The sequence below is a fragment of the Nomia melanderi genome, chromosome 12, assembly GCF_051020985.1.
Source record: "Nomia melanderi isolate GNS246 chromosome 12, iyNomMela1, whole genome shotgun sequence".
Lineage (NCBI taxonomy): Eukaryota > Metazoa > Arthropoda > Insecta > Hymenoptera > Halictidae > Nomia > Nomia melanderi.
Window position 1 is genome coordinate 4452684 of NC_135010.1, and position 16472 is coordinate 4469155.

General features: G+C 30.4%; 3 protein-coding genes across 8 annotated transcripts; all 3 read left to right on the forward strand.

Annotated features, from left to right (window-relative positions):
• Positions 1 to 185: 185 nt before the first annotated feature.
• LOC116426234 (dynein axonemal intermediate chain 2) lies at positions 186 to 2688 on the forward strand. 2 transcript variants are annotated; one of them, XM_031974913.2, is made up of 10 exons: positions 186 to 397; positions 454 to 615; positions 709 to 967; positions 1025 to 1278; positions 1337 to 1496; positions 1563 to 1755; positions 1836 to 1971; positions 2036 to 2182; positions 2239 to 2457; positions 2537 to 2688. In XM_031974913.2, exons 1-10 carry the CDS (start codon positions 218 to 220, stop codon positions 2609 to 2611), a joined length of 1785 nt encoding a protein of 594 aa, XP_031830773.1. In that variant the 5' UTR covers positions 186 to 217; the 3' UTR covers positions 2612 to 2688. The 2 variants fall into 2 exon arrangements, with proteins under 2 accessions (XP_031830773.1, XP_076228898.1); XM_076372783.1 differs by lacking the exon at positions 2537 to 2688 and having other exon boundaries at positions 2262 to 2428.
• A 706-nt stretch (positions 2689 to 3394) lies between these two features.
• LOC116426226 (uncharacterized) lies at positions 3395 to 11283 on the forward strand. Of its 3 annotated transcripts, none has more exons than XR_004234864.2 (7): positions 3395 to 5642; positions 6005 to 6153; positions 6530 to 6889; positions 7234 to 7389; positions 7715 to 8163; positions 8536 to 11030; positions 11130 to 11283. XR_004234864.2 is itself a non-coding variant. In XM_031974887.2 (7 exons), the coding sequence occupies exons 1-7, from the start codon at positions 3848 to 3850 to the stop codon at positions 9824 to 9826; spliced, it is 4146 nt and encodes a 1381-aa protein (XP_031830747.2). In that variant the 5' UTR covers positions 3395 to 3847; the 3' UTR covers positions 9827 to 11283. The 3 variants fall into 3 exon arrangements, 2 of the variants coding, with proteins under 2 accessions (XP_031830747.2, XP_031830746.2); XM_031974887.2 differs by having other exon boundaries at positions 7715 to 8011; positions 8066 to 8163; positions 8536 to 11283; XM_031974886.2 differs by having other exon boundaries at positions 8536 to 11283.
• Positions 11284 to 11658: 375 nt separating this feature from the next.
• On the forward strand, positions 11659 to 16430 carry Tmx3 (Thioredoxin-related transmembrane protein 3). 3 transcript variants are annotated; one of them, XM_031974905.2, is made up of 10 exons: positions 11766 to 11966; positions 12338 to 12386; positions 12501 to 12540; positions 12628 to 12791; positions 13120 to 13303; positions 13386 to 13530; positions 13614 to 13854; positions 13928 to 14120; positions 14204 to 14396; positions 14463 to 16430. In XM_031974905.2, the coding sequence occupies exons 1-10, from the start codon at positions 11924 to 11926 to the stop codon at positions 14495 to 14497; spliced, it is 1287 nt and encodes a 428-aa protein (XP_031830765.1). In that variant the 5' UTR covers positions 11766 to 11923; the 3' UTR covers positions 14498 to 16430. The 3 variants fall into 3 exon arrangements, with proteins under 3 accessions (XP_031830763.1, XP_031830765.1, XP_031830764.1); XM_031974904.2 differs by having other exon boundaries at positions 11767 to 11966; positions 12329 to 12386; XM_031974903.2 differs by lacking the exon at positions 12338 to 12386 and having other exon boundaries at positions 11659 to 11966.
• The last annotated feature ends 42 nt before the right edge of the window (positions 16431 to 16472 follow it).

Below are 16472 nucleotides of genomic sequence, written 5' to 3' on the forward strand. Positions count from 1 at the left end.
TATACTCATGTATGTTACTATAGTAACTAGAATATACAGATACTAATATTTCAATTACTAATCTCAGTATTACTGCTTATATTAATGTTATGAATATATTTAATGTAATATGATTGTGTATTTTTTAGTACAACTAAAATAAACATTATATTAATTTGTAATTACGAACAATAAATATTTTCTTTAAAAATACATTCAAATTTTTGAAACTTGGAATATGAACTTACAATATACTTATACAAAGAAACGACTACAATTTGGTAGACAATGTAATTTTTCAAATTACCAAAAATTAGAGGCTGACATTAAACCTCACATAGGATATATAAATGATTATATTCAAGTAAATCCTGCGACTCATGGAACTCAATGCGGAAAAACGTATTCTACTCATGAGGTAAAATAAATCTTAATTTTTATATAAACATATTAATTTGTTATTAATATCTGTAGGTGAATACAACTACTGCAACATTTAAAGACAATGGTATGTGTCACTTAGAAGGTGGATGGCCAAAAGATTTAAATGCGAAAGACACGGAACAAGTAGTTAGATATAAGCGTAAAATAGAAAAAGATGAATTGTATATACATACAATGCTTCAATTGCTACCTGTAGTTATATTTCTTTACTATATCTTTTATTTGCATAATATTAACATTACAGATAATAACATTAAGATCAATAGTAGTATAAATTTCTTTTAGCCAATGGAACATTGCATACTACAAAATAATACTTGTAATATATATGAACAGTACTTTAGTTACATGGAGCCTGTTTCGCTAACACAGAGAGCATATTCCCGTACAGTTAATGTATATAGAGATCTTTTACCAATAAAAAGGCAAATAACGCATCTTTCTTGGTCACCAGATCAGGGAAATTATTTTGCAGCCAGTTACTGTAATATTGATTTTAAAAAAAGAGCAAATGATAAACCAGTTTCATACATTTGGGATGTAGGTAAGTTAAACTGAAATTAAGTTAAATTAATGGAAAACTTAAATAACAAATTTATAGAAAATCCAAATACTCCATGTATGACGCTCCAACCGTTCTGTCCCATTTTAACATTGGAGTACAATTCTAAAGATTGTAATATACTAGTAAGCGGATTAACAACTGGTCAAGTAGCTTGCTGGGACGTTAGAAAAGGACCTGAACCAGTTGACATAAGTTCGATAGAATTTAGTCATAGAGATGTATGCAATAAAGTTTTGTGGATCAATTCTAAAACCGGTACAGAATTCTTTAGCGCTTCAAAAGATGGACAGGTAAAGTGACGATAAAATAAAAATGTAGATATATAAAGAAACCATATATAAATTCCAGATAATGTGGTGGGATACCAGAAAGTTACAAAAATCAACAGAAACGCTAGTGATAGATTTATGTAAACCCGAAGAACAAAACATTGACAATGCAATTGGAATTTCAGCGTTACAGTTTGAACCATCAATGGGTACACGATTCATGTGCGGTCTTGAAAATGGTACATAAAATATTTTGATATTTCGTTTATTTATGTTTTTAAATACTTACATAATTTTATGATTAGGGATTGTAATATCAGGAAATCGTAAAGGCAAAACTCCAAGTGAAAAAATTGCAACTAGATTCAAAGCGCAATATGGGCCTGTAATAGGATTAGAGAGGAATCCAACATTCGTGAAAAATTTTGTTACCATTGGTGATTGGACAACAAGGATATGGTCTGAAGATTGTAAAGAATCCTGTATTGCCTGGACACCGTAATTATGTCTTACAATTTTAAATATATCTATCTATTTTAATTAACAAGTATTAAAATTATATTCAAATAATATTGTAGTGGACACAGAGACTTCTTAATGGGTGGAGCATGGAGTGTAACAAGATTTTCTGTATTTTTCTTAATAAAAATGGATGGAACTTTGGATGTATGGGATTTGCTAATTCAACAAGATTCACCGATTCTTAGTATAAAAGTATGTTGATTTTGATGTTCTTAAGTGATGATATTATCCATGTTTTAAATATAATAAATACCAGGTTTGCGATGAAATTTTAACATGTATACGACCACATGAACAAGGACAGTTAGCTGCAGTTGCTAATAAAAAAGGCACAACTTTTCTATTAGAGTTTTCAGAAGCACTGACAACAAATCAGAAAAATGATAAGCTTCTGTTTACAGCGGTAAGTTCAATTATATTAACCCTATTTTACTCTGTTTATACAATTGGAATGCGCAGCTTCTTGATAGAGAAACTCGTAGAGAAAAAGTGATAGAAGCTAAAAACAGAGAATTAAGATTGAAGATGAAATCTCTTCGGAATATGAACACAGACATGGATTATTCAGGAGGGAGTACAAAAACTGAAGAAAAATTAGATTCAAAAAATCCAATTCAAGATACTAATAATGTAATATTAAAAAATTATGAACAAGAATATGAAAATGCTATTGAAATGGTAAGTAAAACTAAAAATTGTATACATTATATATTATCATAGGTTTGTTTGAATTATACGATTTATTGTATTTTGTTAGGAAATAGCAAGGCAAATGGAAAAAGATAATGAAGAAACAAATGACAAACATGTAATAAATGGTGTAAGCAACTGAAAAAGTATTTTTTAAACACATGTATACATTTATATTATCTTTAAAACCTCAATATAATAATCTAATTTTTAACATTATTATTTTATTAGTAATAATTATTATAATTATTAATAATTTTACGGTTCAAATCGAAATATAAAAATTGTAATATAAATTAAGATGATTTAATCTTATTTTAATAATCATAATTTTTATAACTTTACAAGAAATCATCGTACTTTTAAAATAGACGATAAACATATTTTTAAAATAAAAGAAATCAGTAAGCGTTGCATGTGTTTAATTTGAATGATTATAATTTTAATGCATCGATCGATGTACTTACATCCGTATCGTAATAGTACGAGCTGAATTTCCGTACGTACCTTTCAACAAATATTAACACCTGCCGTCCGTTAGATATCGATATCAATATAAACTTGCATTTCTGAAGTTTTCACGCATTTAAATTTGATTTGCGTTACACGCAGATAAGTACGTATGCTGTGGTCGAATTCAAAAAATAATTTTGTAAATTATATTTTAACCGTTATATTTACATCAATTACAAAAGCTATAAAAATGTGAGAAATCTAATGAGAAAATATACGTGAATCTATTCTTTGTAAAACGTAATAAAATTCATCGAATTGTGAGTGACGCATTCATCTGGAGGGGAAAGATGGATCAATTATATCAATGCACATGACGAAAGAGGCAATCTCAAGAGCATAATACATTCGACGAGTTGCATAACCTCTAAGAAATTTATCATGGTATGTGATTGAAAAGATACGATTCAATATTCAATGACTCTTCACAAAAGATAAAAGAAAAAGATGTAAAATTTTGTATACTCGTAGATTACTATTTGTGTTATTATTATAAGAAATACTATGTGGAAGAATATGGAAATATTTTGTTTCGTTTTAAAAGAAAAATTTGAAATCTTTCTTTCAAGATTTTATTTACTAAGTTTCTTTTTGCACAATGCACATATGTATCGCAAGCACACTTGTCGTCAGATGCGATGATCATTGCATCGTGTACGCGCTACTTTTTAATAATTTTCCTTCATCAAGACAATTATAATGTGCATTAAGTAAAACATTCTGTAACTTTACAACAAAGGAAAAAAGTATTAATGCTTTTATTTAGAAACTGCTAAAAAAAATGCTTATATGAAAAAATATTAATGCTTAATAATTAGTAAAATCCAAACAAGAAGAAGTCTCAAGTTTCTAATTTAACGACATCATGGAATTAATATCACAAAATGTATTTTCAAGAAGTAAAAAAAAACTACATCAAAACGAAAGGAATTTCTGTGTAATTAATAACAGTAAATCATATTCCAAAAATAATGATATTGACAATTCATTTGAAAATTCAAATTCTATCAATGAAACAATATCCACGAGAAATACAGAAAAATCTATGAAAATATTCGATGCGAGTGAGTCGCATAGATTTGACAATACAGGTTCCACTGATTTAGAAGAATTCGCGGCTAAATCGATGAACGTGGTCGTCGACATACATCGAGAATATAAGTCCGAAAAACATAACGAAAATACAAGAAAGATTGAAACGCAGGATGAGATGAACGTTTCCGCGAAACAGTCACAGGAACTGAGAATATTTTCAAAAGTTAATGCATCTCGCGGTAGGAAGAACGAATATCAAAAATTGAACCAGGTTAAGAGTCAGGATATCTTGAAAGAACACGGTGATATAGAGGTAATCAACTCGATAGACCTGATAGAAGAATTTAATGGATCCTCGACAATGCAAAAAGATAAAAGAACAGAAAGGGAATTAATTAAGAATAAAGGCAATCAATTCGCTTTTGTCGACGGAAAATCTCGCTGTAGAGGAAAATGGGGGGCGCTGCAATCTCGTCCAGAAGAAGCGAGAAAGCCGCCGCGGAAACGGTGGTCGAAAAACACCTCTGTGATCCGGTTGCCTGAAGCAAGGGGCAGTTCCTGGGCTTCGTCCACAGATTATAAATTCCCTTTAGAGCGGACACCGGAAGAGATAAAACAGAAATCGTTTCCCGAGTACGATAATACTGCGTTTGTTTCGGACAACGAAGAAATACTTCGAATCGAGACTGATTATGATGATCGAGAAAATGCGAAGATCGAGATGAAGGAACTTACGAACCAGGAGCTCGAAAATTCGATGGTTTCTTCGCGTGAGAGAGAGATATCCGACGCGACTGTCATTACAATCGAAAATTTAGATGAGCCAGAAGATTCAAGCTTCGAGAAAGATTCGAGTCACAATAAATCCAGGAATAACGTAACTTTGGAAAATAAAAGAAATCATGACTCGGTCAGTAAAATTTTTGATGAAAATAATGATAATGAATCAGATGATTCGATTGAATCTCAGACCTTGGAAGACATTACCGTGCAATCGAATTATCGATCCTCTGAAGAGTCGTTGATTAAAGATCAACGTTCTGCGAAGAAGAAAAATAAAGGAACTAAGAAAAGACCATCTATCGATAGCCTTGGTCATTCTAGTCAATCTGCGGTATCTGCGATCGAATATAATGATGCTGAAACGAGATCTAGTAAATCGGAAGATGACCGTGAATCGAGGAATGAAACCAAAGAAAGGAAAATTTCTAAAAGTGTTTCTAGTTTCGTTAGGAATAGTTCGTGTTCGAATGTAACGAAAGAAGGCTCGAAGAGAAAAAAGAAAAAGAAAAAGGGCACGAAATATATTTCTATTACGATTCATAGGGCGGACATGTTAGAGATCGATTATTTGACGAAGCATCCGATGGTAAAGGTTCATATTGTGCACGCTGAGACTGGGAAATATTTGAAAAGCGAGTTTGGTACCTATTTGCAGCCAATGATCACTGGTAAATTTGATTTTAAAGAGAACAAATCTATTGTGCCTTCATGGGAAGAGGAAATCGTTTTCGAGTATAATTTTGATTCGATATTAAAAACCGATAACGATCAAGTCGTAATTTTATTCGAAATCATCGACCTGTTGAGTTTCGCGGAAGCTAGCTTTAATTATGATAAATTTGGCAAGTGTTATAATATTACTTTACGTGAGATGTTTAGGAAAGAAATGATTGAATTTTGGAAATTTATTCCATTCACGTTATTTCTGGTATTTAACATATTTATAATCATGTTTTAAATAAAATTATCATTTATTTTAATTATATTATTATTTTATTTTATATTCTTATTTTAATTATAATTATCATATATTTTTTGCAAAAATACTACAGAATGATAAGTACCATTATTATTGGAATGAGTAAAAAATGTTCGATATCTCCAAAATCAGTTCTCAAAATTAAATCAATTGTTTCTTAAACATCCCGCATTATAATACGTAAATAAGTTCATTTCGAAATAATTTTACAAATGTTGCATATAGGTCACGAAGGTTGTTGGTATAAGATTGCTTGGGCATTTTTGAAGCCTGTAGGGAGGAACAACGTCATTCACATCGATAAAAAAGTTAGATTACAATTATATAAACCTCGCAAAAGCTTGAAAAAGTTCGAAAGATTTCATGCGTGCGAAGTAAGTGATCTTAACGTATATCTAGCTGCGTATAGTAAATTTTAAGGAATTCTTTTGTTTCGCGTGAAGAGCGATCCAACTCGTACAAAATATATTCAGAAAACATATCATTTACAAATATGATATCATGAAATCAAAAATATGATTTTCAATTTTCTTCTGATTGTTTTATTATATGCAGTACGTAGAACTGGAAATTTGGCTTATTTCCCCTTACAGTGTATTCTACTTATCGACTTCAACATATACATACTGAACGTGAATTAGGCTGAACAAATAACGTAAATTCTTGCTCTTACGTTGTCCAATTAGCCAACTTTCCAGCTGAAAGTATTTTATTATACTACGGTTTTTAAATTCCTAATTAATTTATTAGGCGTACATGTGGTGGAAGCTAAATATCAGAGAAAAATATCCTAGTAGTTTATTCGTCACCGTAACGTCCATCGATCCTCCCAAGCTGGAACCAGTTCTCTATCAGCAATTATCATTAAACGATTTGTCGTTGTCCGACACACGCAGCGAGTCGCATAAAGTTTCGAGCCACGCTTCGAATTCCATAGATTTACCGAAGTGGTCGCGGTTATCCGCGCAGTCTTGCAAAATACCAAATGAAATCACCTTTGAAACTGAAATCAGCGAAAACGGATGCTTCTTTGTCGCTTTCAGCAACAACGGCAAATACTTAGCTTGCACCCATTCCGAGGAGCATGATTATCCCGTAGTCGTTTATGAGGTAAATTACACCGATGTGCATCAAAATTGCAACATTGCGATGCATCTTGGTAAATCAAATGTTTTTTTTTTAATAATTTTGTATAAAATATTAAATAACAATGTTAAATATTTAGTAAAATATTAAATAACAACGTTAAATAATTTTTAATAAAGTATTAAATATTAAATGATTTTAACATATGTTTCATTTCTTTCTATACGCACATTCTTTTTATCTCTTGACGGCTCCTTATGTATTGTCGATGTTGCAATTTTTAAATACAACGGTTATATAGGTAATAGTATTTTGAAATTTGTTGTTCAATTTGTTACAAATATTAGCAATTTCTTTATTGCCGCTAGGTCGAAACAAAGAAGAGTCATATACGATTTTCTGGACACAAGACTTTCATTTATTCTCTAAATTGGTCTGAGAATGATACTTATCTGCTTTCTGTCTCGTCAGATCAAACCGCTCGCATTTGGGACGTTCAAAATCGTATCGTACAGCATGCAGAAGTAAGAATTTCATAAAAATTGTAGAAAATTTTAACCAGTGATATAAACCATAGCTTATTCAATACATTTTTTACTTTTTTCTCACTGGATTCATTAATCGTGTTCAAAAACCTTCAGCGTTTTATATATTAATATTCAAATATTATTTCATTTACTTTTTATCTTTTTGAAAAACAAATAAATAACATTTAGATTTGTCGAATTCGGCTGAAAATTTTCATTGGGAATGCAACTCGATACTATAGCAGAAGGAGTCCGCGAAATTACAAAATTTCTTCGACATTGAGAACTAAGGATATTTCAATGTTGTAAATTGATGTAACAGATGATGCCGCATCCTTCGTATGTGTACTGCGGCAAATTTGATCCTGAAAGTGCTGTGATTGTGGCGACTGGGTGTTATGATCGTACAGTCCGCATTTGGGCCCGCGACAGAAGATCGAAGAACCGTGATCTCTGCCAGGAATTGGAGGGCCACAAAGGATTTATAAATTCCATGTGTTTTCAAAAGAACAGTAATTTATTGACCGCTGACAGCGTTGGGATAATAATTTTGTGGATGGCGAAGAAAGGTCGTCGCAGGATCACTCGCAAAGAATGGCACATATCGCGCAGGATAAAGGTCAGAGACATCGATGGCGTAATAATTAACACTATCCTGTTACATCCTTTACAGTCTAGGCTGCTTGTTCATTCAAGAAATAACGGATTGCGGATGTTGGACTTAGCAACTGGCGTTGTTTTGCAAAAATATAACGAATTGAGCAGTCAAAGGTATCTTTTTATTGAAATTCCACATTCTTTGTTCCACACGAAAGTTAATTTATCAAACGAAATTAATTTCTTAGCACTTAATGCTAATATGAATTTATGACACTAGCAAAAATTTTGATTCTAAACTTTTATACTGCGAGTCAATTTACATATCTAGATATGTATCTAAAATGCAACTACTAAAAGTCAGGAGTTGTATGACAAGAATAATGTAATATAAACTCTTCATTAATATGTTTCTTTTTTTCTCTATTTTATTTTTATTAATATCATATTTCTATTAATATAAAGTATTACATTTTTACTGATATAAAATATTATACTTTTATAATTTACTTTAACTAAATATTTTCACTGGTATATTTATTATAGGATACAATCGACTGCATGTATATCTCCTTGTGGCGGTTTAATTCTTTGCGGAGGCGAGGACTCTACATTGAACATTTGGAATTTGGAAACCGGAACTCTTCTAGCAAAATATACTTTCGATCGAAATTTGCGCGCCGTGACCTGTGTGGATTATCATCCGTACGACCACATGCTGGCCTTTTCAACGTTCGGTAGTCCGGCTGCAGTAAAAATATTAAAATTCAACAGAGACACAACTGGGGAGGACATAGGCCTACGAATGTTAGAAGACAACAGAGTCAAAACGAACGTCAGTGATATGTCTTTAAGAGTGTTGAACACTCCTATGGTGTCTAAGCACAGATCACGATCGAACAATAGAATGCAAACGCCGGAGAATGCTTTAAAAGAGAAAAACGTACAATCCGATTCAAGCGGTAAGCTTTGCACGGTCGAGTCTCTTCACAAAATTCCCACAGGAAGAAACGCCAAGTATACGAACGCGAAGCTGAAACTTCTGCGGCTGAACGAAACCGAACAGACTCTGAAAAGTCGCAGCGCGAACCGTTTATACAACATCATCGAGAAGATCGACAGGATTTTGTCGAACACGTCTAGATCGCCAGGCGATATAGAGACCGGCAGCAATTTCCAGTATACCCGAGATACGAGTAAAGATGGAATCTTTACAGTTCAAAACGAAAATATGGAAAAAAGGGAAATGAAGACCGAGGGAGAGAAATCGTTTGCTTATTTGAGCGCCGATGATCATTCGCATTCGTGCTTTGAATCGAGTACGACCAGCAGCATGAAACCGATGGGGAATATTGTGGAATTAAAGCCGGTAGGAAAAACGAGGGATTTGAATACAAAGAAGAGATCGCAAAGCGCGAAAATATTGAAGAGCAATGAAGTATACGAAGACGACGTTTCGAAAACTTTTTCTGATAGTGCAGCTAATTATCAAAAAAATCGGGCTAAAAGTAGGAAAAATATGGAATCTTCTTTTATTAATCCAATTCGAGATAGGAAACCGAAAGAATTTTTGAAACAGACTTCTTCTAATGATGATTATTCAAATTCTTCACAAAGCGCTGGTACTTATGTTATTGGAAAGAATGATGCTGAAGGAAACAGCGATGAAGGCTCGATCAAATTACTTGGCAACGAGGTGTTGACTGAAAATGGCACGGAAAACAATTTGAAGGATATACACCCTGGGAGCGATAGCTCAGTAATTAGTAACGCGACTTTCACTATTGAAAACGAGATGCCTATTCCATTGCCTAGAAGAAAGAAAAATCTTTCTTGAAGTGACTTCGTTAAGAGTGTAGTAATATATAAATATATTATTTATGTATAAAGAATATTTGATAGTAAGAAAAAATGAATTGTGCCTTATTGTTTCTTCTAAGTATGTTCTTCGTAAGAAATGTAAGTAGTGTTAAGCGGCTCTGAGTTTTGTAATTTTTATAAGCTTGTAAAAGATTGTTTTTACAAATATTTTATTTAAACGAAACATGCCTCCTCTTCCTCTTCTTCAACACACTTATATCTATTTCGCTCACTACGACGCGATTTTAATCTTATTCAAATGTAATTGAATATAATTTTTGTTTCCTTAAATCTGAAAAGTTAAAGTTAAAGTCTAATGTTCAAAAGAAAAGCAATTCTGTTTTCAAAAGTTATTATTTATATACTTAAAGATAGTTAAATAATTAATTGCAAATATTTATATTTTTATTTGAGAAAGTAAAGAAGAATATGTTTTGCGTTTTATAATGATGTGAAGTTGTTCATAAAACTCTCGTTCATTTTGATGTAAATACACATAAATTTCCAAAGTGATATGTACAATTATTTATACTAAAATAATGGGGCATTTTTTTCGAGAAATATTTACATTTCTCACTAAAATAATTATCCTCCCATTTCTGTATTTAATGCGCTTACAATTTATTTGTTTAATAATTTTTCTTAATACAACGCTCACAATTTATTGTGTACTTTTGTTTAAGATAACTAATACCCCTCCATTATTTATCCAATACATTGAAATTGAAGAAGAAGAGGTATGCAATTTTTCTGATTAAAAAGTAAAACATTTGAGATAAGAATACAATGATCTTTATCAGAATTAATCTTTTATTTTTAAACATTTACTTTGATAACATTTCAATACGTAGTTGGTCTAATTTTAATTCTGTAAAATAGATCGAAATAGTTCGAAATATTGAAGGACTTGTAAAGAATGAAATTTCACTTAATTTACTCCTAAATTCACTACATATAATTACTAAAGGTGAATCTCGTAAAAAGAAGACAAATATGGGCAGTATATTAACACGCTTAGCTACCGCTGCCATCAATATAATTTTTTTTCCTTTTCTATTTCTTTGCTACGTATATATTCTCTTCGTCATGATCGTCTTTGACACCGTACATTTCGTATATATTTTTCTTTTAATGTTACTCAATGGTATTCCTGATAGCACGATTACCGATTAAAATTTCATGTAAGTGACAAAAAACTTCCAATTAAACATTGTCAATTCCCATTACTTTTCTATGCGTGACCTGTGTGCTGTTTATTATACGATAGTAATTATTTTCAGAACTCGGATGAAATCGAGTCCAATGCAGAATCGGATATTTGATATCTGAATATTTACTCGACTTGTGAATATTTTGACATTAACAAATATCTACCACAATTTCTCAATTAAAGAAGCTTGCAATTTTGTTTAGATTTATCCGAGCACCAAATATTTCTATACGATGTATAAACGAAGTTCTAATTTTTTGAAATAAAAATATTAATTTATATTGATATTCAACTTACCAGTTGTTTTGTAACGGAGATCACTTTTCAAATGCAACAGTTGGTACGATAATTTGAAACATGAACAAGTATTACACATTATTCACGCATAAGTATTTTTAAATAATTTATAAAATTCTACTTCTGTGCGACTAATTTGTATTACAATGCAAGAAACCTTCAATGATAATGATGATAATCACAATAAGATCTGTCTGCGAATATTCTCAGTCCCAACAAGTTTCGGGTTCGTAGTTCCTATTTACTAAGTCGATTAAAAATATACATCCGTCAGGAACCGTTTTAAATTTGCAATTATTGCATTTTTTAAATCCCCTCTTCGGACATTGCCTTTACATATTCAGCAGTTGCAAAGCGCAGAACTCAGCAGTTCAGTAGAAGCCGGTATGGAGATCGTGTGGCGTTGTACGACGAAAACATGGTAGACATGTACTGGAATTTGTCGAATGCGTGGAAATTTAACAACCAAAAGTGTTAACCGTTGTAATTATGTGGAAAGAAAGTATGTGCGATATTGTAGATTAAAAAGGCTAAAGGCTTCGCCCTACCAACAATCTTTTTGCTGCAATGGTAACATTAACGAAATTCGTGCTCATCGCAATTGTTTATGGTAAATACACGCATCCACTGTAATTTTTGGCGAAAATTAATATAGTTATAACGTTAATTTTGGAAACATAAGTTTGTGATTCGTTGTATTATTTCATAACCTTGAGCACTATCGATCGATAATTTACTAGTGTCATAGGGTACTTTTTAATTTGATTTTGTGTTGAAATTTATTTATCACAACGATTTTCTTGAAGAAACTGTTTAAACGTAGCATATTTTATTATGGAAAAGCGAATAACTTTCTTTCAATTTAAATTTCTTTTGCAATTATTTATTTTTTTATTATGACATATAAGCTGCTTTGCATACAATTTTAAGTCGCATGAAAGATGCAATGTCCATTATTAAAATGTACTGTAGCTTTTTCAGGAATTCTCACACATATAACGGCATCACGTGTACTTGAATTAAGTGACAGGTGTGAAATACTTATACTTATATCGTATACCAATATTATTTATTTATAAATAAAAATATATATATAATATTTATACACATATAAATATATGTATTTATTAGTATCCTTTTACAGGTTCTTGGATATTCATAAAGATGGACAATGGCTAGTAATGGTAAAAATATAATATTAATTAAATGAATCAAATATATAAATCAAATTATTACATACAAAGTTAATTATATATCTCATTTTTCTTTAGATGTATGCACCATGGTGTGCACACTGTAAAAGGTTAGAACCAATTTGGGCCCATGTAGCTCAACATCTACATGCAACATCGATACGAGTAGGGCGTGTTGATTGCACTCGATTTACAAGTGTGGCACACGCTTTTAAGGTCAAAGGATTTCCAACTATTCTATTGTAAGAAACAGAATGGTTTATATATTAACCCCTTGGCTATGGCACAATTTTACATCAGCATGCATTTTTAAGAAAGTGTATTGAAACCATCAAAATACTGAATGGAACTAAATTAAACCAATAAAAAATAATCACATTTATATAATATATGACTAATGGAAAATCTAATTGTTGAATTAGAATTCACTTATATTTGATCTAAGTGAGCTTTGCTACAATTATTGTCAATAACATTTGACCACCTTTAGGAGCTAATAGTAGTCAAGGGGTTAAAAGAAACTCTTTTAAAAAAACTTTATTTACAATAATATTACTTTTTTATACATAGTTTGAAAGGAGAACAAGAATTTGTGTATCATGGTGATAGGACAAGAGATGAGATAGTAAAGTTTGCTTTAAGAGTGAGTGGTCCACCAGTTCAAGAAATAATGAAAACTCAAAGTTTTGACACAATTAAAAAAGAACGTGGTTTATACTTTTTATATGTTGGAGAGAAAGTCGGACCATTATGGGTAAAATTAAGACATATTCTCAATTATGATATATATGTTACTAAAGAATGTTTCAACTAATAGAAAATGTATACACCTATAGGAATTTTACTACAAGACTGCAGATGTGTTCCAACCGCATGCATTTTTTTATCAGTCTCATCCAAATGTTGTTAGTAAACATGCTCCAGTGGAAAGTGTTCCAGCATTATTTGTTTATAAAGAAAATTTACATTACAATTTTACTGGTAAAATTGATAAAGATATATAATTATATTATTGCAGTGGTGCAGCTATAAAAATTAATGTTGACATACATATTTTTTTGTAGGTCATACTACAAGTGATATAGAAAAATTAAATGAGACATTGTATAAATGGATAAACTCGGAACGTTTTCCTACATTTCCGAAAGTAACAAGAGGAAATATAAATCAACTGTTTTTAACAAATAAAAATTTGGTTCTAGCAGTAGTAGAAGAGAATCAGTTAGAGAAAGTACCACCACATATGACGCGCTTCAAAGATATGGTGGAATCCATAATTAAAAACAAACGAGAAAAATATCACGAGTAAGTTGTATTACAATAATTCGCGTATTATTTATTTTGATCAAAATTGAATCATAATTCTTTTTTTCACCAGCCATTTTCAATTTGGTTGGATAGCAAGTCCTGAACTAGTCAATAGTATAGCTATGATGGTTCTACCTTTACCAAGTTTAATTGTTATTAACACTACAACAAATCATCATCACATTCCTGAGGATGAAACGGAAAAATTAACGCCTCATGTGATAGAGTTGTTCCTAGAGCAAATTCGTAATGAAAGCGCTCCGGTAATTGAAAAATTATTTTTTTCATATTTAAGTAAATTTTATGTCTTTAAATTAAATTAAATTTAACCAAACTTATTTTACAGCGATATGGTGGAAACAGTTGGCTAATACATATATATAGATCATGGTTTGAATTAAAAACAACTCTTGCTGCAATGTGGATGGGTAATCCTATATTGACAATGGTTTTATTTGGCTTACCAGCTGGCTTTTTATCATTAATATGTTACGGAATTTGTTGCCCAGATATTTTAGATGCAAATGATGAAGAAGAAGGTAAATATGCGTGGTTTTTTAATGTTATATAGTATGTACTTTTTTTAACATCAAACAATTTTGTAGAACAATCAGGGACGAATCATATGAAGAAAGACTAAAAACATTTGTTAGTATTATTTTGATTAAATAATTTTGTGAGCCGTCATAATATAAAGATGTATATATTCTTATTTAATGTTTTACAATTTCTAATTTAATATGGTAAGTTTTACTAAATTAAAAATTTACTTATTCAAATCATGACATTTTGTGTATGTCAGTGTGATTATGCCGATTGCTTGTGGTTATTGTAGTAAATAATGAAACGGAAAAAAATTGTATGAATTAGATAGTATAATAATTGATCCTTGTCCGGCGATCACTATCAACAAAACCACAAGTCGAAAAATGGTTTGGATTCTTTTCAATATATAGTGTCTAAATTTGTGTATAGATAATTCGAAATTTTGTGGTCTTAGGTACTAATTTGTAATGTAAGTATACTAATATAAAAAACAAATGACATAAATGTGTAATGTTCAGCTAAACATTTTTTTTACAAAACATAATTTTTAGCAATCATTGTGCAAATACATTCAATATTATTCCATATTTGTGAACAATTGCACTTTGTATTTTTTTTAATGTCCTTGATATTACGTTGGTGAAACGTGTATTTTATTGAAACGTTCCTTTATTTTTCGACCTCATTGTAGGTATAGAAAATTTAAGAATATCTACACACCGCCGGATAAAGGATAAAACAAATCTTAGATAAGTAGAATGTTGATATGACAATACGAATCATACAATTAAACGAGCTTCTTTAAATCTTGTGAAAGAATTGTCTCGTATTATAATTTTAAATAAATCAGATATATAATATAGTAACAAAACTCTGAAAGAATATAGATTAAACAAATTAAATTGGACTTCGTGGTTAAATTAAAAATTACAGTGTATCTTTTTTTTGAAAAGCTGAGACACTAAACTGGAGATATTTAAATACCTTCATTATTTATGGTTATATAAACAAATTGCTTAGAATAAAGTTATACTATTTTAAGTAATATATGTAATTACGGAAACAATTTTTTCACGAAGTAATATTTTTTACAAAATTTCAAGATTACCAATTTTTTAAGTAAAATTATATTTCAGTTTTTAATGTATTAATCGATACATTATACATATACATTCAGTTTTTAATGTATTAATCGATTAATTTGTGTTGCTGTCATTTTTCATAAAGAAGTATTAAATTCTTATATACAAAAGCTATTAATTTAAGAAATATTTTAATTTTAATATAGAGTAAATCTGTGCATTTAGGCTGAAGACCTACCTTGAGTACCTTTTAATATTAACTTTAAGATGATAAATGTTGTACTCAAAGCAGAAAAGAATTCATGGTGTTAAGAATTCAATCCATAAGTTGAAAATCGTTGTATAAATGATTATCTAAAATTATTAACTTTCATAATAAATGGAAACTACATCAATTTTATCTTGTATAATACAATACATTGTAAATACTTCGAGGTTTCTTACACTTTCAGTGATGCATATTAGAAGAAACATATCTGTGCACATTTCATAATAGTAGTACATGTTAATATATTAATATTAATTTTGAGATCAGATGAACGAAATGGTACATTACTATACGTGGTTGAGTTTGTAATTTTATAAGAAAATATGAAGAAAAGTATAGTTCCATCAAAAGAAACATGGGCTATCTTGAAATTTTATTTAAGAATAATTTCAAGAAAAAATGTTATATTGTCACATGTGCTCCTTAAAATGGTGTGATTTCATCCTAAAAAATCTTTTGAATAACCATAAATAATTAAGATATTTAAATATTCCAATTAAGTACCTCACTTTGCATAAAAGCAGTGAAACAAACGTTTCATGCTACCACAAATTCATATGAATCATTACATAAACATTTTGGATGCTTCATTTGAAACATAAAGGTTTTCTTATGAAAAATATTATGTATTTTAAATGTGTATTTACTTATATTTAATAAAGAAAATGATCATTGCATGAACTCTTTTTAATAGATGTAACATAAGGAACTATCCTAAA

Excerpts from the sequence above, each read along its gene's own strand:
- Tmx3 (XM_031974903.2), top strand. The coding sequence starts at position 11,803 with ATGCGTGGAAATTTAACAACCAAAAGTGTTAACCGTTGTAATTATGTG. Across the intron at positions 12,541-12,627 it reads ATGGACAATGGCTAGTAATG|ATGTATGCACCATGGTGTGC; the intron begins GTAAAAATATAA and ends ATTTTTCTTTAG. Across the intron at positions 14,121-14,203 it reads TTCGTAATGAAAGCGCTCCG|CGATATGGTGGAAACAGTTG; the intron begins GTAATTGAAAAA and ends CTTATTTTACAG.
- LOC116426226 (XM_031974886.2), top strand. The coding sequence starts at position 3,848 with ATGGAATTAATATCACAAAATGTATTTTCAAGAAGTAAAAAAAAACTA. Across the intron at positions 5,643-6,004 it reads CTTTAATTATGATAAATTTG|GTCACGAAGGTTGTTGGTAT; the intron begins GCAAGTGTTATA and ends TGTTGCATATAG. Across the intron at positions 8,164-8,535 it reads AACGAATTGAGCAGTCAAAG|GATACAATCGACTGCATGTA; the intron begins GTATCTTTTTAT and ends TATTTATTATAG.
- LOC116426234 (XM_031974913.2), top strand. The coding sequence starts at position 218 with ATGAACTTACAATATACTTATACAAAGAAACGACTACAATTTGGTAGA. Across the intron at positions 968-1,024 it reads TTCATACATTTGGGATGTAG|AAAATCCAAATACTCCATGT; the intron begins GTAAGTTAAACT and ends ACAAATTTATAG. Across the intron at positions 1,279-1,336 it reads GCGCTTCAAAAGATGGACAG|ATAATGTGGTGGGATACCAG; the intron begins GTAAAGTGACGA and ends TATAAATTCCAG.